The 18,452-nt window shown below is 43.4% G+C and overlaps 1 protein-coding gene across 1 annotated transcript in view; it reads left to right on the forward strand.

Moving 5' to 3' along the window:
* The first annotated feature begins 914 nt into the window (after positions 1-914).
* Positions 915-18,452, forward strand: part of Osbpl11 (oxysterol binding protein-like 11) — a 72,163-nt gene continuing 54,625 nt past the window's right edge. Inside the window, exons 1-2 of the mRNA XM_013019458.1 lie at positions 915-1,135; positions 18,112-18,180. Of these exons, the coding sequence (XP_012874912.1) occupies positions 963-1,135; positions 18,112-18,180 (242 nt within the window). The 5' untranslated portion in view covers positions 915-962. The remainder of the gene's footprint in view (positions 1,136-18,111; positions 18,181-18,452) is intronic.

Raw genomic sequence — 18,452 nt, forward strand, 5'->3', positions numbered from 1 at the left:
TCGGGTTCGCCGGATTCCGCGGCTCTCTTCTTCTCCTGCCAGCCCCGGACCCCGCCCACTCCCAGAGGTACCGCCCCCTAGATGGCCCAGTGGCCCTCATCAAAGATGGCGTCTGAGACTTCGGTACTGGAGGAAGTGAGCTCACACTACTCCGGAAGGGAAGGCGGGGGAGCGAGAGCGAGAGAGTGACCCGCCGTGGGGCTGTGGGTGGGGCGGTGGCCGCGGCCCTGGCATTTACGTTTGGAACCGGAGAGAGCGGGAGGGCTCGGGGGTGGGTTGGCCCGCTCCGAGGGGGCCCCAGCCGAGGACCAGGCCTGGGGGGAGCTGGAGGAGGTCTCCCTGAACGGCTCGCCGACGACCGGAGGACAGGTGGCCCTGCGAGCCGGCGGCGCGCCCCCGCGGCCCTGCCCCGGGCTCCGCGCGCCGCCTCAGGCCCCCAGCCCTGCTCCGGGCTCCGCGCGTCGGCCCCGGCCGGGTCTCGGGCGGCGGCAGGAACCGCCGAGCGGGCTGGACGGGGCCTCCGCTGAAGCCGTCGGAGAAGAGCGAGCCCCGAGGTCAGGCCGCGGCCCCGTCCCTCGCCAGGCTCCTTGGCCAGCGAACCCACCACCTCGTCCTCGTCCCCCCGGTTCCTCCTCTGGGTGATTCCCCCCTGCCTTTTCTCCGGGCGTTTGCCGAGAGGGCGGTCGCTACCTCTCCGCGGGCTTTCCGCCCTCCGCGCTGCCCTTGCTCGCTTGAAAGTTTGGACCCGCGCGGGCATGCATAACCCCTTCCATTCCTGGACCGCAGGCGCGTCCCGCTGCAGCCGCCGATCCTCGTAGCGTGATCGATCGCCACCAGAGCCGAAGAGGAGGAGACCAGGCAGAGAGAGCCCCTGGTCCCCTCTCCCCGAAAGCCATCCTCCACCCCATCCCCCCAGAGGTATTCTCTCCCGCGCCCCGTGGGCACGCCACCTGGGAGTTAGGATGCAGGGGAGCGAGCCGGTGTCCACCATGAAAGTGTCGGAGAGCGAAGGGAAGCTGGAGGGCCTGGCCTCCGCCGTGACTCCGAACAAGAACAGCAGCAACAGCAGCTGCGCGGGCGGCGGCGGCAGCAGCAGCAGCAGCCGCGGCGGCGGTGCCAAAGGCTGGCAGTACAGGTAAGGGTCCTGGCTCGCAGGTGCTGTCCCAGGTTGCACAGGGCCGCCTGTTAACTTCGCAGAGTTTGGAAGGTAAGGGTTGGCCACTGGCTTCTCGAAGCGATGTCTCACCTGAACTTGGGGCTTCACCTTTTTCTCAGCAAGATTCACTTCATAAATTCATTCAACAGGTACTCATTGAGGTTTATCGAGGAATATAGAAATTGGATCCCTGGACTTCTGCAGTCCAGGAGCTACCTAATTCTTGCTGTGATTTAATTCGGTACCCACTTTCCTTTTCTTTTAAGTCCCAGTCCGGGATTTGAACTCTGTACCTGCCACTTTTGCTCACTGGCTAGCAATCAACTGAGCCACGCCTCCAACCTCAAGGGTTGGTTCTTGGCTTGCATGCTTTTTTTCTTGTTTTCTTTTTCTCTGTATCCACTTCTGCTTTTGCCTCGGTTGTAACCTGATTACTAGCCTTACTTTAAAAACCTGTTTAACTCAGCTCTTTCTTGCGCCTAGCAGATACTATGTGCTCAAAACTTAACTTGTCCTGATGATTGGAGTCATTGATCAGAAAAGATGCTTGCCCTCTAGGTGTTTGTGACTTAGAAAGTCTGATGGGCAGAACTAACAAGTATATGAGCAAAGTAGGGTAGAGTACCTGCTTCTGGCACTCTAAGCCTGATCCTGAACATTTTTCAGTTTCAGTTGCTGTCCACTGAAATGCTTCTGTTTGGACAAAGTCTACATTTCTTTTTTTCATTATTATTATTATTATTATTTTGACTTGAACTCAGGCTCTGGGCACTGTCCCTGAGCTTCTTTTTGCTCAAGGTTAGCACTCTACCACTTGAGCCACATTGCCACTTCCTACGTTTTCTGTTTATGTGGTACTGAGGAATCTAACCTAGGGCTTTATGCTAGGCAAGCACTCTACTACTAAGCCACATTCTCAGCCCAAGTCTACATTTCTTTATTTTCATTAATGTGAATGAAAACTTAAAGGAACTAAAGGGGGGGTGGAGTAACAAAAGTTTTGTCTCTTTTCTTTTTTCCTCTTTTTGATTTTATGTAAAGTATAGGAGGGTATTTTGGCCCATAATTTTAAGAATGAATGAAGTTAGGAATCCAGTGGTATTGAAGCCAAAGGGATGAATTCTTTTGGTTAGCTGCCTGTGTGTAAAACCAGTCTATCTTAGCCATTGTGCCATTTGTATTGTGAATTGTGTTTGGAAGAGGGTAAAGCCAAGATTTGGTGAACAATATGTATTAATTATAGATAACATGAATACATGTGAAATATACATGACTATTCACAGGATGAAACAAAACAGAGAAGATAACTAATTGGTAAGAGATGGTAGGGCAGAAATACATTTAGCTACTTGAGCTATGGAGACATGGTTTTGCAGTTAGTGGTGCTGGGTATTGAACCCATACTTCACATGTACTAGGCAAGTGATCTGTCACAGAGTTGTAGCCCCAGAAAGTCATCTGGCTCCTCCTCCTCTTCTCCCTCTTTGCATAAGACTCATCATAAAATCAGTTCATTTTGTAGGGATATTTTGACATGACGATACAATTCAGGTAGTAAAAGATCAGTCTGCCTGGTGCCGAAGGCTCACGCCTATAATCCTAGCAACTCAGGAAGCTGAGATCTGAGGATTGTGGTTTAAAGCCAGCCCAGGCAGGAAAGTCCTGGAGACTCTTACTGCAGATAAACCACCAGAAACACCGGAAGTGGTGCTATGGCTCAAGTGGTAGAGCTCTCACCTTGAGCTGAAGAGCCAAGGGACAGTGCCCAGGCCCAGAGTTCAAGCTTCATGACTGACTTAAAAAAAAAAAAATCAGTCTTCTGACTTTTTTCCCTTTTTGTATGTGACAGTACTTGGGGGAGGAGAGGTTTGAACTGGCTCAAGGCTGGCACTCCACTTCTTGAGCAACAGCTCTACTTCTGGATTTTGCTGGTTAATTGGAGAAAAAAGTCTCACAGTCTTTCGTGTCCCAGCTGGCTTCAAATAGGAGTCTCAGGTCTCAGCCTCCTGAGTAGCTAGGATTACAAAGAATGAACCACTGGTGTCCATCCATCTTCTGATATTCTTTTTTTTTTTTTGGTTTGGGGGCTTGAACTCTGGGCTTGGGCGCTGTCTCTCAGCTCTTCAGCTCAAGGCTAGCGCTCTACCACTTGAGCCACCACCAAAAAAGTGTATGACAATACAGAATAATCATCTCTCACCATATTAGTTAGTAGTATGGGTTTTTTTGTTAGTTTGTTTTGTTGGATGTAGGGCCTGAACTCTGGGCCTGGGCACTGTCCCTCAGCTCTTCAGCTCAAGGCTAGAGTTCTACCACTTGAGCCATAGTGTCACTTCTGGCTTTTTCTGTTTATGTGGTGCTGAGGAATTGAACCCAGGGCCTCATGCATGCAAGGCAAGCACTCTACCACTGAGCCACCTTCCCAGCCCAGTCTTCTGATATTCTAAATTATAAAACCTGGGCTGAATTAAAGTACAAAATGAAACAGATTTCTTAGCATTGAACATAGTTGTCATAAAGCCTATGTGCTTTACTCTTCTAATTTAATGTTATGATAAGGAATTAGTCTTTTGTAATTTTCAAACCAGAATTGTCGAATCACAAAATGCAAAAGTTGCCAGGGGAAGTATAACAGGAAATGGCAACTGTCAATGTAAGACATTGAAAGATCTGGAAAAACTGAATAGTCAGAGTCAGCTACATTACTTCCTTGTACAGAAATCAGAGTCCCATGACTTTATATCTCCAGGAACACACCCACAGAGTTAAGGAGGGTAGATACAGTGGTGAACAATCTCAGAGATAGCCGCTAAAATTTAAAACAAAAACCAAAAAACCATCCCTCTGTACAGTATGTTCACAAAAAAAATTAAGTAAAAAACCCCCAAAAAACCATCTATCTGGAAAATTCAGTCTTGAAGAACTCCCTCCCACGAATGACATGAATATGGTATACTGCATTTACTTCCTGATATGCATTTTGATTTTAATATGGCTTGCCAGGACTAATGCTATTTTTTTTTACCTAGCTCTGAAACTAATTTTATCCCTTTGCCTTTTCCTCATTGTTCTGAATTGGCCCCTACCTCAGCTTAGCCTTGACCCTGTTTAAAAAAAAAAGGAAAACAAGAACAACAACAAACAATAACATAGCCACAAAATCCTTTCCTCTTGAAAGCAGTCACACTTAACTGCCTCTCATGTGCAATCTGTGGCAGTTTGCTCTGTGTTCACCAAGGACAGTGTGTGCTCTTGGGTTTTCTTCCAGCACACTTCCCTGTAAGCATATCCTGTTAGAATTCTTTTCTTGACTTTGCTTGCTTGCTTGTAGTGCCGTACATGGAACCTAGGCCTCACAAATGATAGGCAAATACTATATACATAATAGTCATTTTTAAAACTGTTTTGACAGTATTTTCTCTTGATCTCCCCTTCTCTGTTCCTTTCTCAGTTTCTCTGACTGCTTCTTTTCCTCTTGAGGCCAGTGTGAATAGGCCAGCCTATTCTCATCTCATAAGATAAATTTATGTATACTTTTCTTTTTGAGACCAGATCTCACTATATAGCCGAGGCTGGCCTCTAACTTGAAGCCCTCCTACCTCAGCCTCCCACTTGCTGCCAAGAGCAGTTCTGTGTTACCATACCTGGTTCATCTTTGTTTATTTAACATAGACAGAACTTCAAAACCAGAACTCGTATTTTTACTTTCACTTCTAAATTATGAAAAGTTATTTTAATTGATTTAATTTTTTCTGGTTCTGGGTTTGAATTCTGGGTCTGGGCCTAGGCCCTGTCCCTGAACGTTTTTTCAGCTCAAGGCTAGTGCTCTGTCACTTGAATTACAGCTCCACTTTGGGCTTTTTTAGTGGTTAATTGGAGATTAGAGTCTCACAGACTTTCCTACCCAGGCTGGCTTTGCACTGCCATCCTTGGATCTTAGCCTCCTGAGTAGCTAGGATTATAGGTGTGAGCCACCAGCGCCTCATCTATAAAGTTAGTTTTGGTGGTAGTGGTGGTCATGGCTTGAATTCTGTGCTTTGGCATTATCCCTCAGCTCCTTTTTGCTCAAGTCTAGAGTTCTACCAAATTGAACCAGGGTACTACTTGGAGATAAGAGTCTCAAGGATCTTTTTCCTGCCTGGGCTGGTTTTGTACTGTGATTCTCAAATCACATGCTCCTGAGTAACTAGGCATAAGCTACTGACGCCTGGCTTTAAAGTCTTTCTTTCTTCCTTCCTTCCTTCCTTCCTTTCGCTCTTTCGCTCTTTGTAGTATTGGGAATTGAATTCAGATCCTTTAATTTACCATTTGAGCTGTGTCCTTAGTACTTTTCATGGAATTTAAAAATGACTTGATTGTGTGTGTGTGTGTGTATCTGTCTGTCTGTATGTGTGTCTTTCTGTGACTGTCACTAGTATGGTTTTTAACTCAGGGCCTTGCACTAGCTAAGTACATACTCTATACTTGAGCCATATTTCCAGCTCTTTTGCCTTAGTTATTTTCCAGATAGGGTCTTGCATTTTTCTCTGGGGCTGGTCTCCTATGTTTGTTTCTTTTATAGCTGGTAATATGGTTATGAACTACCACATCCAACTTGGTGGCTGAGATAGGAGTCTTCCTAACCTTACCTTGCTGGTCTTTAAACTTTTATCTTTCTGATCTATGTCTCCTGAGGACCTATGATTAAAAATATGAGCCAATATGCCTGACTTATATTTAACTTTTAATCAACCTGAGGTTTATTTTGAAATATAGTTGAGACAAATACCTCATATAGAACTTAGAATTACCCCCAAATTTAACATAATAAAACAGTATCTTAAAAAAAATTTTTTTTGAGATGGGATTTTCTGTGTGTCCCAGGCTGCTTTCAAATTCCAAGTCCTTCCTGCTTGATTTCTCCCATAGCTAGAATTATTGGGTACCACTGTACTTAGCTAAAATAAAAACAGTTGCTATTTCACAATGTCTGTGGGTTTGAAATGTTGATGTGGGTTAGCTGTGTTCTCTGCTTCTGAGTCTTTCAGATCGTGATTATCTCAAGGCTTGCCTGGGAAGGATCAACTTCGTAACACAGGACTTTTGACATAATTCAATTCCTTTGGGTCTATTGGACAAAGAGCTCCGTTCTCATGACTAATGGCTAGAGGCCTTACAGCTTTATGGCCACACAGCCTCTTATAACATGGCAGCTTATTTCATCAAAGGCAGAAAATGAGAGAGCTCTAAGCAGGGTGCAATGGTTTGTGCCTATAATCCCAGCTACTGGGGTGGTGAAGATGGGGAGCCTTGTGATTCAAGACTAACTCAGGCTAGGTGCTGGTTAGTCACACCTGTAATCCTAGCTACTCAGGAGGCTGAGATCTGAGGATCACGGTTCAAAGCCAACCTGGGCAGGAAAGTCTGTGACGCTATTATCTCCAGTTAACCACCAGAAAACACACACACACACACAAACCAAGCTAAGTGGCACTGTGGCTCAAAGTGGTAGAATGCTAGCTTTGAGTGAAAAAGCTCAGGGACAGTGCCCAGGCCCTGAGTTCAAGTCCATAGTAGACAAAGAAAATAAAGACTAACTCAGAAAACCCTTTGTTTGTGTGCTAATCTTGGGGCTTGAACTCAGGGCCTAGGTGCTATCCTTGAGTTTCTTTTGCTCAAAGCTAATGTTTTATCATTTGAGCCACAGCTTCACTTCCAGTTTTTTCTGAATAGTCTGTTGGGGATAAGAGTTACGGGACTTTCCTGCCTGCTAGCTTCAAATGGCAATCCTCAGATCTCAGACTTCTGAGTAGCTAGGATTATAGGTGTGAGCCACCAGCACCAGCCAGAAAAGCTTATTAAGGACCCACCATCATTTCAACTACTAGCTGGGTGGGTATGGTGGTGTGTGTCGATCATCCCACCTACATGGAAAGCATAAATAATAAGATGGTGGTCCAGGCAAAGGCAGGGCTAAAACTTGAGACATAATCTACCAAATAAGTACAAAAGCAAAGAGGGTTGGGGAGGTGGCTCCAGTAGTGGAACATCTGCCAGGCAAGAGCAAGGCCCTTTGTTCAAACCCCCAGTATGAGAGCCGGAGCAGAGAGAAGGAAGGAAAGAGAAAGAGAGACAGGGACACAGAGACAGAGACAGAGGGAGGAAGAGAGAGAGAGAGTGCGAGAGTGTGAACGAGCACTGGACGGAAGTGAAGCACAGTCTTGTCTTTTTTTTTTTTTTTTTTTTTGGTCGGTTGTGGAGCTTGAACTCTGGGCCTGGGCTCTGCCCCTCAACTCTTCAGCTCAAGGCTAGCTAGCTCTATACCACTTGAGCCACACAAAGTCTCCTGGACTTTCCTGCGTGAGCTAGCTGTGAAATTCGATCCTACAGATATCAGCCTTCTGAGTAGGATTACAGCGCCTGACTGAAGCACAGTCTTAACCTAAACATGGAAGTGACTGACTGCTGGAATTCAGTCTTACCTGTGGTGTGACTACCAGCAGGTAGGAATTACTGGGTACCATACCAGAACATGTCTGATAGACTTGTTGGAAAGGTAATGTCGCATAAACAGTCATCTACTGAGAAATTTTTTTCTTTTCTCTTTTTTTTTGGTCAGTTGTGGGGCCTGACTCTGGACCTGGGCGCTGTCCCTCAGCTTTTCAGCTCAAGGCTAGCGCTCTACCACTTGCGCCGCAACTCGACTTCCGGCTTTTTCTGCTTATGTGGTTCTGAGGAATCGAACCCAGGGCCTCATGCATGCAAGGCAAGCACTCTACCACTGAGCCACCTTCCCAGTCCCCTGGAGAAATTTCTAAAACAGAGATTGAGACTTAGTTTGGTTTGACCAAATACATTTGATTTGATTTGGTTGTTAGGGAGTAAGAGGCTTCTAGCTTTCAGGAGATCCGTTGGAATGACTTCTGAGCAGAGGTAATGGTTGCCCTTTGTTCCAAACTATTTTTCAAGAATGTTTATGTAGCAGACAGCTTCAAAAGTTATAGTGACTCCCTTCTGAACATAGATCAGGTGTATTTACCACCTGTAAAAATAATTTTTTTTGTCTTAGGCTTACTGCTTGTTAAAAGATTTGGGTTCTTCTGCTGAGCTTGAGGTGTCTCTTGTGTAACAGAGTCCACCACATGCACAGGTATCACCTGCTCCCCTGTGTGCCTGTGCAGGGGACTGAAAATCTATACTGTTACTATGTCGAGTTCTGAGTACTGAGGATTCTCATTTCTTTATTTTATTTTATTTTTTTTTTGAGGATTCTCATTTCTGATTCAAGAGTCTCATATGTTCTGCCACTATTTTATGAAGTTATGGCAGGCTTATTTGGTAACTTGAAAACAAGGTAAATCTCAGATCATTTATAGTTCCTGACAAAAATAACCTAAAATAATTATTATAGGTTATTGAACCCAGAGCTTTGACCTTGCTAAGCATGCATTGTATTGCTGAGCTATCCCCTAAATAATAACTACTTTTCTGTATACTTTTTGTTTTGGTTTGTTTTGTGGTGCTGGAGATCACAGCTAGAACCTCATGAATGCTAGGCAAGCACTGTACCACTGAGCTATACCCCACCCCATCCAGTAACTGATTTTTAAAATAGAAAAAGTAGAATCTCTGAGCCTATTAAGTCCCATTATTCTAATTAAAAAGTATTAGGCTTGGGGCTGGGGAGGTGACTTAGTGGTAGAGCGCTTGCCTTGCATGCCTGAGGCCCTGGGTTCAATTCCCCAGCACCACATAAGCAAAAAGGAAAAAAGCCGGAAGTGGTGCTGTGGCTCAAGTGGTAGAGCGCTAGCCTTGAGCAGAAGAGCTGAGGGACAGCGCCCAGGCCCAGAGTGCAGGCCCCACGACCGGACCCCCCCCCAAAAAAAAGTGCCAGGCTTGCAAGTTACGAAACTTACAAAACTGATCTATGCCAGGCACTGGTGGCTCACACCTATAATCCTAGCTACTCCTGGAGGCTGAGACCTGAGACTCATGATTCAAAGCCACCTGGGGCATGAAAGTCCCTGTGAGACTCTTATATCTGATTAACCACCAGAAAACCAGAAGTGGTGCGGGCTCAAGTGGTAGAGTGCTCAATGTGAGCTGAAGAGTCAGGGACAGAGCCCAGGCCCAGAGTTCAAAAGCCCCACGACCAACACAAAAAAAGAAAATAAGAAAACTGATCTAGAAAATGAGCCCTTTGGCTACATATGAGTTGATTTTTCAGGAGTGGGAGAGAACCAGTATTTGTAAAGCACTTACCATATTTTCCAACATCTAGAGGTTGGGAAGTGGTGCTGTGGCTCAAGTGGTAGAGTGCTTGCCTTGAGCTAAAGAGCTGAGGGACAGCGCCCAGGCCCAAAGTTCAAGCCCCATGATGGACCAAAATAAAAATTAAAAAACTCTTACTACTACAACATCTAGAGGTTGATTCTCTCAGATTATTTCCTTATTACATATCTGCAAAATAGATATTTTGATCTCTATCTGCAGTTGAGGAACTTAGGGTTAGACCATCGTTTGCCTGCAATGACCAGGAATTCACATCTTACCTGTGTGTGGTAAGTCTTAGCTCTTTCCCTCACCAGAAATAGCTTCCTGTCTTGCCATGTAAAGGTGTCTTCTGTGTCACCCTCATTCAGGCTCTGTGGTCAGGTAACTAGTTAGTTATCTGTGAGAATTGGATGATACGTACTCTTTCTTGCCTTTTTTTCCTTTTTGACAGCGCTGCTTCTCAAACTTGGTGAAGTAGCTAATAATGTTATACCCTTGGGGTTTAAAGTAGTCCCTGATAAACCTTTTTGGGGGAGTTTTCTGTATTATCTTCAAAATCAAAGGATTGTATAGCTTATTCTGTAATATATCTGGATTTTGAGACGTCAACACCTGTTGAGATGGGAAACATAAAACATCATACAGGTTAAAAATTGTTACTGTTTTTCTTTTCTTTTTCTTTATCTTATTTTTGCCAGTCCTGGGGCTTGAACTCTGGGCCTGGGTGGGCACTGTCCCTGAGCTGCTTTTGCCCAAGGTTAGCACTCTACCACTTGAGCCACAGCACCACTTTTAGCTTTTTTGAGTAGTATATTGGAAATAAGAGTCTCATAGACTTTCTTGCCTGTGCTGGCTTCGAACCATGATCCTCAGTCTCAGCTCCTGAGAAGCTACAATTACAGGCATGAGCACTGGCGCCTAGCTATTACTGTTTTTCTTAGTGTGATAATATCTGTGTGTGTGTGTGTGTGTGTGTACACACACACACACACACACATATATATATATACACACACATGATATTTACTATCTGGTCTATATTTTGTGCCAGTACTATGACTTAAACTCAGGGCTTTATACTTTTGCTTAGCTTGCTTGCTTGGCTGGTGCTCTACACTTTATCTACACCTCTAGTCTGGTATTTGCTTATTCATTGGAGATTTAATCTTGCAGATTTCTGCCTGAACTGGCTTCAAACCATGATCCTCCTGGTCTCAGTCTCTTGACTAGCTAGGATTACTGGCATAAAGTTTTGGCACCTTGCTTCATTTTATCCATATGTAAATATACAGTCTAATGGCCTTAAGCATATTAATGGTATTGTACACTTGTCACCACTGTTTATCTCAGTACTTTTCATCCCAAGTCAAACTTTCTATCCATTAAACAATATCTTCCCTTATTACCCCTCTGCCTGTCTCCTGACAGCTAGTATTCTGTCTTCTATCTCTATGAATTAGACTGTCCTAAGCACCTTATAGACATGGAATCATTTTGTGCCTGGCTTATTTTACTTATATCAGTGTTTTCAAGGCTGCCGTTGTATTCATCGGTTTTCTAGTAAAATACTTAAGACAAACAAAAGGTTTGACAGAGGGGCTGGGAAGTTGGCTCAGTGGTAGAGTGCTTGCCTTGCATGCCTGAGGCCCTGGGTTCGATTCCTCAGCACCACATAAGCAAAAAGAAAAAAAAAGCCGGAAATGGTGCTGTGGCTCAAGTGGTAGAGTGCTAGCCTTGAGTTGAAGAGCTGAGGGACAGTGCCCAGGCCCAGAGTTCAGGCCCCACGACTGGACCCCCCTCAAAAAAAAAAAAAAGTTTTGACAGAGAGAAGGAAGGAATGACATTGTCCAAAAAGAAATGTACTCTTTACCTGACTTATATAACTGTAACTCTTTTGTACATTACCTTTGTAATAACAATAAAATAATTTTTTTAAGAGAAAAAGGTTGTTTTGGTGCAGTTTTAGAATTCCATTCCAAGATGAAGATGAGTAGTCATGGGTCTCGAGGTTATTATTTTGGTAAGAATGGGCAACAGAGCAAAAAGTATAGTATACTAGGAAGCAGAAAATCAAAAGAGGAAGAGACTAGAGTTCTGCAATTCCCTTCAAGGGCATACTCCCAGTGACCTTCTATAATGCTCCTCAACCTAAGGTCCACACACTTGCTAGTAGCACCTCCCTGGGGATCAAGCCCAAGGAGCAGGTGCACCTTTGAGGAACAGTCAGCATCCATATTATAGAACCATGTTGTAGAATTACCAGTTAGCATGTACATAGAGAACACCTGCCTTGTAGAAAGATGCAGAATTCACTAGACTATGCTCCACGAAGTTGATGTTCAGATACCTGTTAGTTGTTGTTGTTTTGGTTTTTTGTTTTATGGTGGTCCAGGGGCTTGACTTCAGGACTTCGGTGCTGTTCCTTAGCTTTTTAACTCGTTTGGTGTTCTACTACTTGAGCTACAAGTCCACTTCCACTTTTTTTTTTTTTTTTGCAGGGTGGGTGGGCAGTGTCAGTTGGAAGAATCTCAAGACTTTATTTTCCCAGGCTAGATTTGAACTCCAGTCCTTAGATCTCAGCCTCCTGAGTAGTTAGGATTACAGGCCTAAGCCATTTGTGCCTGACTTCTTCAGGGTTTTGTTTTTGACAAGTTCTCTTTATGTTGCCCACGATGGCCTTGAGCTTGTGGTTTCAGCTGGTCTTCCTCTCACAGCCTTCTGAGTACTTGAAACTATAAGCATGTACCACCATTCCTGGCAATTCTGTTACTCAGTATAAATACTTCTTTTTTTTTTTTTTAACTTTTTGTTTTATGCAGGTACTATTCTTTTTGTTTGTTTTTGTTTTGGTAGGTTGTGGGGCTTGAACTCTGTCCCTCAGCTCTTCAGTTCAGGCTAGTGCTCTACCACTTGAGCCACAGCACCACTTCCAGCCTTTTCTGCTTATGTGGTGCTGAGGAATCGAACCCAGGGCCTCATGCATGCAAGCACTCTACCACTGAGCCACCTTCCCCAGCCCAAGTATAAATACTTTCTGTAACTGGACTGTTCCACCGATTTATTTTTTATTTTTGCCAGTCTTGTGGCTTAAACTAAAGGCCCGGCCCGGGCACTGTCCCTGAACTTCTTTTGTTTTAGGCTAGTACTCTACTACCTGAGCCACAGTGTCACTTCTGGCCTTTTCTGTTTATATGGTGCTGAGGAATCAAACTCAGGGCTTGATGCATGCTAGGCAAGCACTCCACTGCTAAGCTACATTCCCAGACCAGCCACCTATTGGATAGTTCTTTTTTTTTTTTTTTGCCAGTCATGGGGCCTGAACTCTGGGCCTGGGCACTGTCCCTCAGCTCTTCAGCTCAAGGCTAGTGCTCTACCACTGGAGCCACAGCGCCACTTCCGGCTTTTTCTGTTTATGTGGTGCTGAGGAATGGAACCCAGGGCCTCATGCTTGCAAGGCATGCACTCTACCGCTGAGCTACCTTCCCAGCCCGGATAGTTTTTTTTAATGCTTCATTTTGGTTGTAAAAACAATAGAGCATTTAAAATGGAAATTGTGAAACAGGAAAGGGAACAAAATAAAACCACTAATAATTCTTCCATCTAATGATAACCATGATTACTATTAAGTACTTTCATCCTTTTGTATACTATATAAAATTTTGCACTAGGCAGTTTTAATGATCATAATAAGTACTTTCCCATGTTGTTAAAAACTCATAAACATTTTAATTAGTAAATGTTGTTTAATTTAATTAATTAATTTATTTATTTTTGTCAGTCATGTGGTTTGAACTCTGGGCCTGGGTGCTGTTCCTCAGTTCTTCAGCTTAAGGCTAGCACTCTACCACTTGAGCCACTGTGCCACTTTTGGTTTTCTGGTGGTTTATTGGAGATAAGAGTCACAGACTTTCCTGCCCCAGCTGACTTGAACTGCAGTCAGCCTCCTGAGTAGCTAGGATTACAGGCGTGAGCCACCGATGCCTGGCTATTTTTGTGTTTTATGGTATTTGACCTTGGCCTATGTTTGCTCAGCAGGAGCTTCACCATTTGAACCACACTTTCAGCTAGAAAAAATATATACATACATATTTACAGTGAAATGAGGATGTCTATGTTGTATAATAATTTGCCTCAATCTCTTTCTTCCTCTCTCTTTTTTGAACTGAGGATCTCACACTTGCTTGGCTTGCTTGCTCATGGTTGGTACTCTGCCACTTGAGCTGTTCCTTCACTCTGGTTTTTTACAGATTATTTGTGGAGATGGACTTTTCTGCTAGGGCTGGCTTTAAACCTTGATCCTTTGGACCTTAGCTTCCTTGGTATCTCAGATTATAGGCATGAGCCACAGGCTAGGCCATTCTTGATGTCAGTTGGTTTTTACTCAGATAAGCAAATTCTCCCTCTGTTTGTCATGCTATTTATAATCCAGAAAGTGAATGAATGCTAAGCCTTTTTAAAGGGCACACTTTGATATGTGACTTTGCTAGTACCTCATTTTTAGTGACTACAGCTTGCATAAACTTACATTTTTTGTTTGTTTGTTTGTTTGTGGGGCTTGAACTCTGGGCCTGAGTGCTGTCCCTGCACTCTTCAGCTCAAGTCAAGCATTCTACCACTTGAGCAACAGTGCCACTTCTGGTTTTCGGTAGTTAATTGGAGATAAGAGTCTCACAGACTTTGCTGCTCGGGCTGGCTTTGAACCATGATCCTCAGATCTCAGCCTCCTGAGTAGTTAGGCATGAACCACTGGCACCCTCTTTAAAATTGTTAATGATGCTAGCTTTTTGCAGGCTTGCATCCATGTGTTTCTAATGGCAAGAAAAGACAGCTTGATGTTATTGACATAATATGCCAGTCATGACTATTGTCCTGTAATGGATGCATTGGAAACATGGAGACTATAAACTTTTTTCCCAAGATGTAACCATGGCTATGCTAAGTATTTTTGTCATTCACAATTTGGGTTGGTCTTGGGAACATTTTCAGACATCAGTGGAAAATTATTCTAGCAAGTTCATATTTGTCAAATGTCTTAGGGTTGTTTTGTTTTGGCCTCTCAGCTTGTAGTTAAATACCTTAAGGCATCACTATGAGTCGGGGTCTTTAGAGGACTAGAGCCCATGGATCTATTTATCTAAATTGAGGTGAAGAGTTGGGTCATGCAATTTTGCAGGTTGAGAAATCTCACAGCTCTATTATCTGTAAGATGGAAACTGAGCAAAGCTTGGTGATATCTTTTCTGTCAGTTTGAAGACCTAGACCCAAGGGAGACTCGGGTTTAAATTCCAGTTGTGGGCCAGAAGTCATGTATTCCAGTGTCAGAAGCAGGCAGTACTGGTTCAAATGTTATTCCTATTCTGAACACTACATTCACAGAAATAGTTTTTAATTTGGGAACCCAGGGCCAAATCAGATTGACACATAAAATCAACCATCCTAGTATCTAATTTTACCTAAGCTCTGGAGTCCACCTGTCTTAAGCCTCCTTCTCTTCCCCTTTTCTTTTTTCTGTCTGTCTGCCTTTCTCTCTCTCCTTTCCTTCCCATTGGGCATTTGGACCTGCCATGCCTATTCCCACATATCTTTAGCTATCCCTGTTCCTCCCAGCCTTTCTTCAGTGACTGCTGCCCGACTCTCATTCTCCTCATCTCATTCGTTGTTACCCCCTGGTTATGAAATCTAATAGTTCAATGTTGAACTTACCTAAGTACACTGAACATTTCTGGCCACAAACTGAAACATTCTCTCTGGTTTCTGTCTTTCTATATCATTCTAATTTTCTTCCTTTTATTTCCCTCCTCCTGACCTTCTTTCTTTTTGCCCTTAAAACTTTTCCTTGGTGTCTCTCTTAGACCATGTTCAAGCTCTGTATTCATGTCCTTCTTCGCCCATATTATTTGCTACCATATGTGCTAGTAAGAATGTATGTTGTCTGAATCTGTATTGATAACTCAAATCCGGATCTCCACCCCAGATCATGCTGCTTTACAGCATCTCTCTCTCTGCATATGTCCTGCAAGTCACTAGAATTCATGCTAAAACAAATGCAAAGCTTCCTTTCTGATTGTATTTTAGCAAAGGCCTATGTTTCTGCCCAGCTGTTGCAGCTGGAATTGAGGTGTTACCCATTTCCCCTCTCTCTTACCTTCTTCCATTCTTCATTCAGTTTCTCAGGCACCAAGTCTGGTCACCTGTGCCCCATTTGTGTGGCAGCTAAAATACAATTCTCTTGTGCCTCTTTTATGGAAAAGAGCAAGGATCTTGGTTAATTGTTTTACTTTAGGGAGATGCATTTCTTAATATGATTGTAGATTTCAGATGGAAAGATATGCCTCCTCCCCCCATACTTTTTAGTGGATTTTTAGAGTGCTTTGTATTTAGTAGGTATAATTAGGTTTAGGTGAAAAAAAATTGAAGCTGACTAAAAAGGAGCTTAAACTTAAAAACTGGTCTTAGAAAGGTTAAGAGATCTGTTTGCCCAATGAGATGTACAAGTCGTTATGTTGAAAACGAACTTTACAACTTTGGTGTGTGGGGGGGGATGGGAAGGGGAAACAAAGGAGGAGGCTACAATGCTTGATAAGAAATGTACTCATTTGAGGCTGGGAAGGTGGCTCAGTGGTAGAGCGCTTGCCTTGTATGCATGAAGTCCTGGGTTCGATTCCTCAACACCACAAAAGCAAAAAGAAAAAAAAGCTGGAAGTGGCGCTGTGGCTCAAGTGGTAGAGTGCTAGCCTTGAGCTGAAGAATTGAGGGACAGCGCCCAGGCCCAGAGTTCAGGCCCCACGACCAGACTCCCCCCCCCAAAAAAAGAAATGTACTCATTATCTTGCCCATGTAATTGTAACCCCTCTGTTCAGTATTTTCACAATAAAAAAAATTAAAAAAAAAAGAAATGTGTTTGCCAATTGAGGCAGTGATCACAGTACTCAGGAGGCTAAAGTAGGAGGATCACTAGTTTGAGGCCAGCCTGGCCTTCGTAGAGAGTCAGTGTTTCAAAACAAAGAGAAATTAATGTCATATGGAGATTTGGGAGTTGAAACAGTCATTATTAAAAGGTTGGGAGGAAATGAGTGTCAAACTAAACTGGCTTAGTTCAGTTAGTCAGCTATTATATATACTATCTGCTTCCAGGACAAATCCCAAGTCAATAATATTAACAAGTTTTAAAGATCAGAAATAAACCCACGGACTGGAGGAATATTTTCCCCCACATCCAACTATTCTCCTTTCCCAGCAAGCACCAGGCTCTTCAGTTCAAGTCCTGGTACCAATAAAAAACAACTCCATGGGCAGTGGAGTTATGGAAGAAATTAACTTTTTCATAGTTATTATTTTGAATGTCTTAGTTTTTTTTTGAATTGTCACTTCTACTTCTTAGAACACAAAATAGTATGATGCAGTTAGAGAAGAAGTAGGGTTTTGTTTGTTTTGTTCTTGTCCTCTTGGGGTATAGATTACACATACCAGGCAAGTACTCTACCACTGAGCCACAATATACTGTCATATGCAATGTATACTCAGATATGTGGTATTTCTTGCTTTAACAAGTGGGTTTTTAAAAAATTAGCAAGTATGTTAAAAATCTATAAAAATTGTTACATTCTAAATGAGAATAAAGCATGAGGGTTTGGAGATATTAACATGGAAAATATCACAGGTTGAGTCTTACCTGGGATATTTGGATCAGAAGTGTTTCAGGTTTTAGAGTATTGATGTAAATTTCATTGATTGAGCATTCCTTATTTTGAAAATCCAAATAGCTTTCAAGATGCATAACCTTTAAAAGACAGAAGTTCTGTTGTGGCTCTCTGTGCTGGCCACCAGATGGCACTGGCATTCCACACCATTGGTTTCGCAGAATGGAGGATAATTCTTGAAATATGTGAAAGGATAAAGGAGGGACACCTTCCGAAGAATAGGATGTTCTTTTATTCTTATTTTTTAGCAATACTGGAGATTTGAACTTGGCCTTGCGCTTGCTAGACTGGTGCAATACCACTGAGCCACACTTCTAGCTGTTTTTTCTCTGGTTATTTTTAGGATAGGGTTTTATTTCTCTTACTGCTTTTACTATTTTCTTTTTCGTGCCAGTCTTGGGGCCTGAACTCAGGGCCTGGGCACCATCTCTGAGCTTTTTGCTCAAGGCTGGCACTCTTACCACTTGAGCCACACCTCCACTTCCTGCCTTTTTTGGTGCTTAATTGGAGATAAGATTCTCACAGCCTTTCCTGCCCAGGCTAGCTTTGAACCATCAGATCTCATCTTCCTGAGTGTGTAGGATTACAGGCATGAAACACTGCTTTTAGACTTCGGTGAAAAACATACAGCACTGCATCTAATTTTCCTTCTATAGAGATGGAATCTCACTGTGTTTTCTGCCTGAGTTGCTGTGACTCTATGATCTCCCAATCTCAGCTTCTCATATAGCTTAATATGACATCCAGCCATGAATTGAGAAGGTCCCAAACTTCTGCCCTAACCGGCCTTGAACCTTGATTCTCCTGTCTCAGCCTTGTAGAGTGCTACCGTAGCAAGTGTGAGGACCTGAGTTCAGTCCCCAGTGTTTCCGAGAAAAAAATAAAAGTTGAAAGTATTAATATAAAATTAGGTCTGCAACATTTTCAGAACTATGCAATAAGCTTCCTGGGGATTTCCCCCCCTAATTTTCACTGACTCTCTTTCTGTTCTTTTTGAAACAGTGATCACATGGAAAATGTCTATGGCTACTTAATGAAGTATACCAACCTTGTCACAGGGTGGCAGTACAGGTAAGTGTGATTATTAATGTTCCATCAGTCTCTCCCAAGAGATCTTGTAACTGATAAATTTATATCCTGATACTTCCTTAAATTACAGACATATCTAGGAACTTTTTAGAGGAGGATTTACCACATTGTCCAAAAGTATGGTGACTGACTTTCTTTTTCTATTTATTTATTTATTTATTTTTGGGTCCGGTCGTGGGGCCTGAACTCTGGGCCTGGGCGCTGTCCCTCAGCTCTTCAGCTCAAGGCTAGTGCTCTACCACTTGAGCCACAGC

Source organism: Dipodomys ordii, unplaced genomic scaffold (assembly GCF_000151885.1).
Source record: "Dipodomys ordii isolate 6190 unplaced genomic scaffold, Dord_2.0 Scaffold45, whole genome shotgun sequence".
NCBI classification, from domain to species: Eukaryota; Metazoa; Chordata; class Mammalia; order Rodentia; family Heteromyidae; genus Dipodomys; species Dipodomys ordii.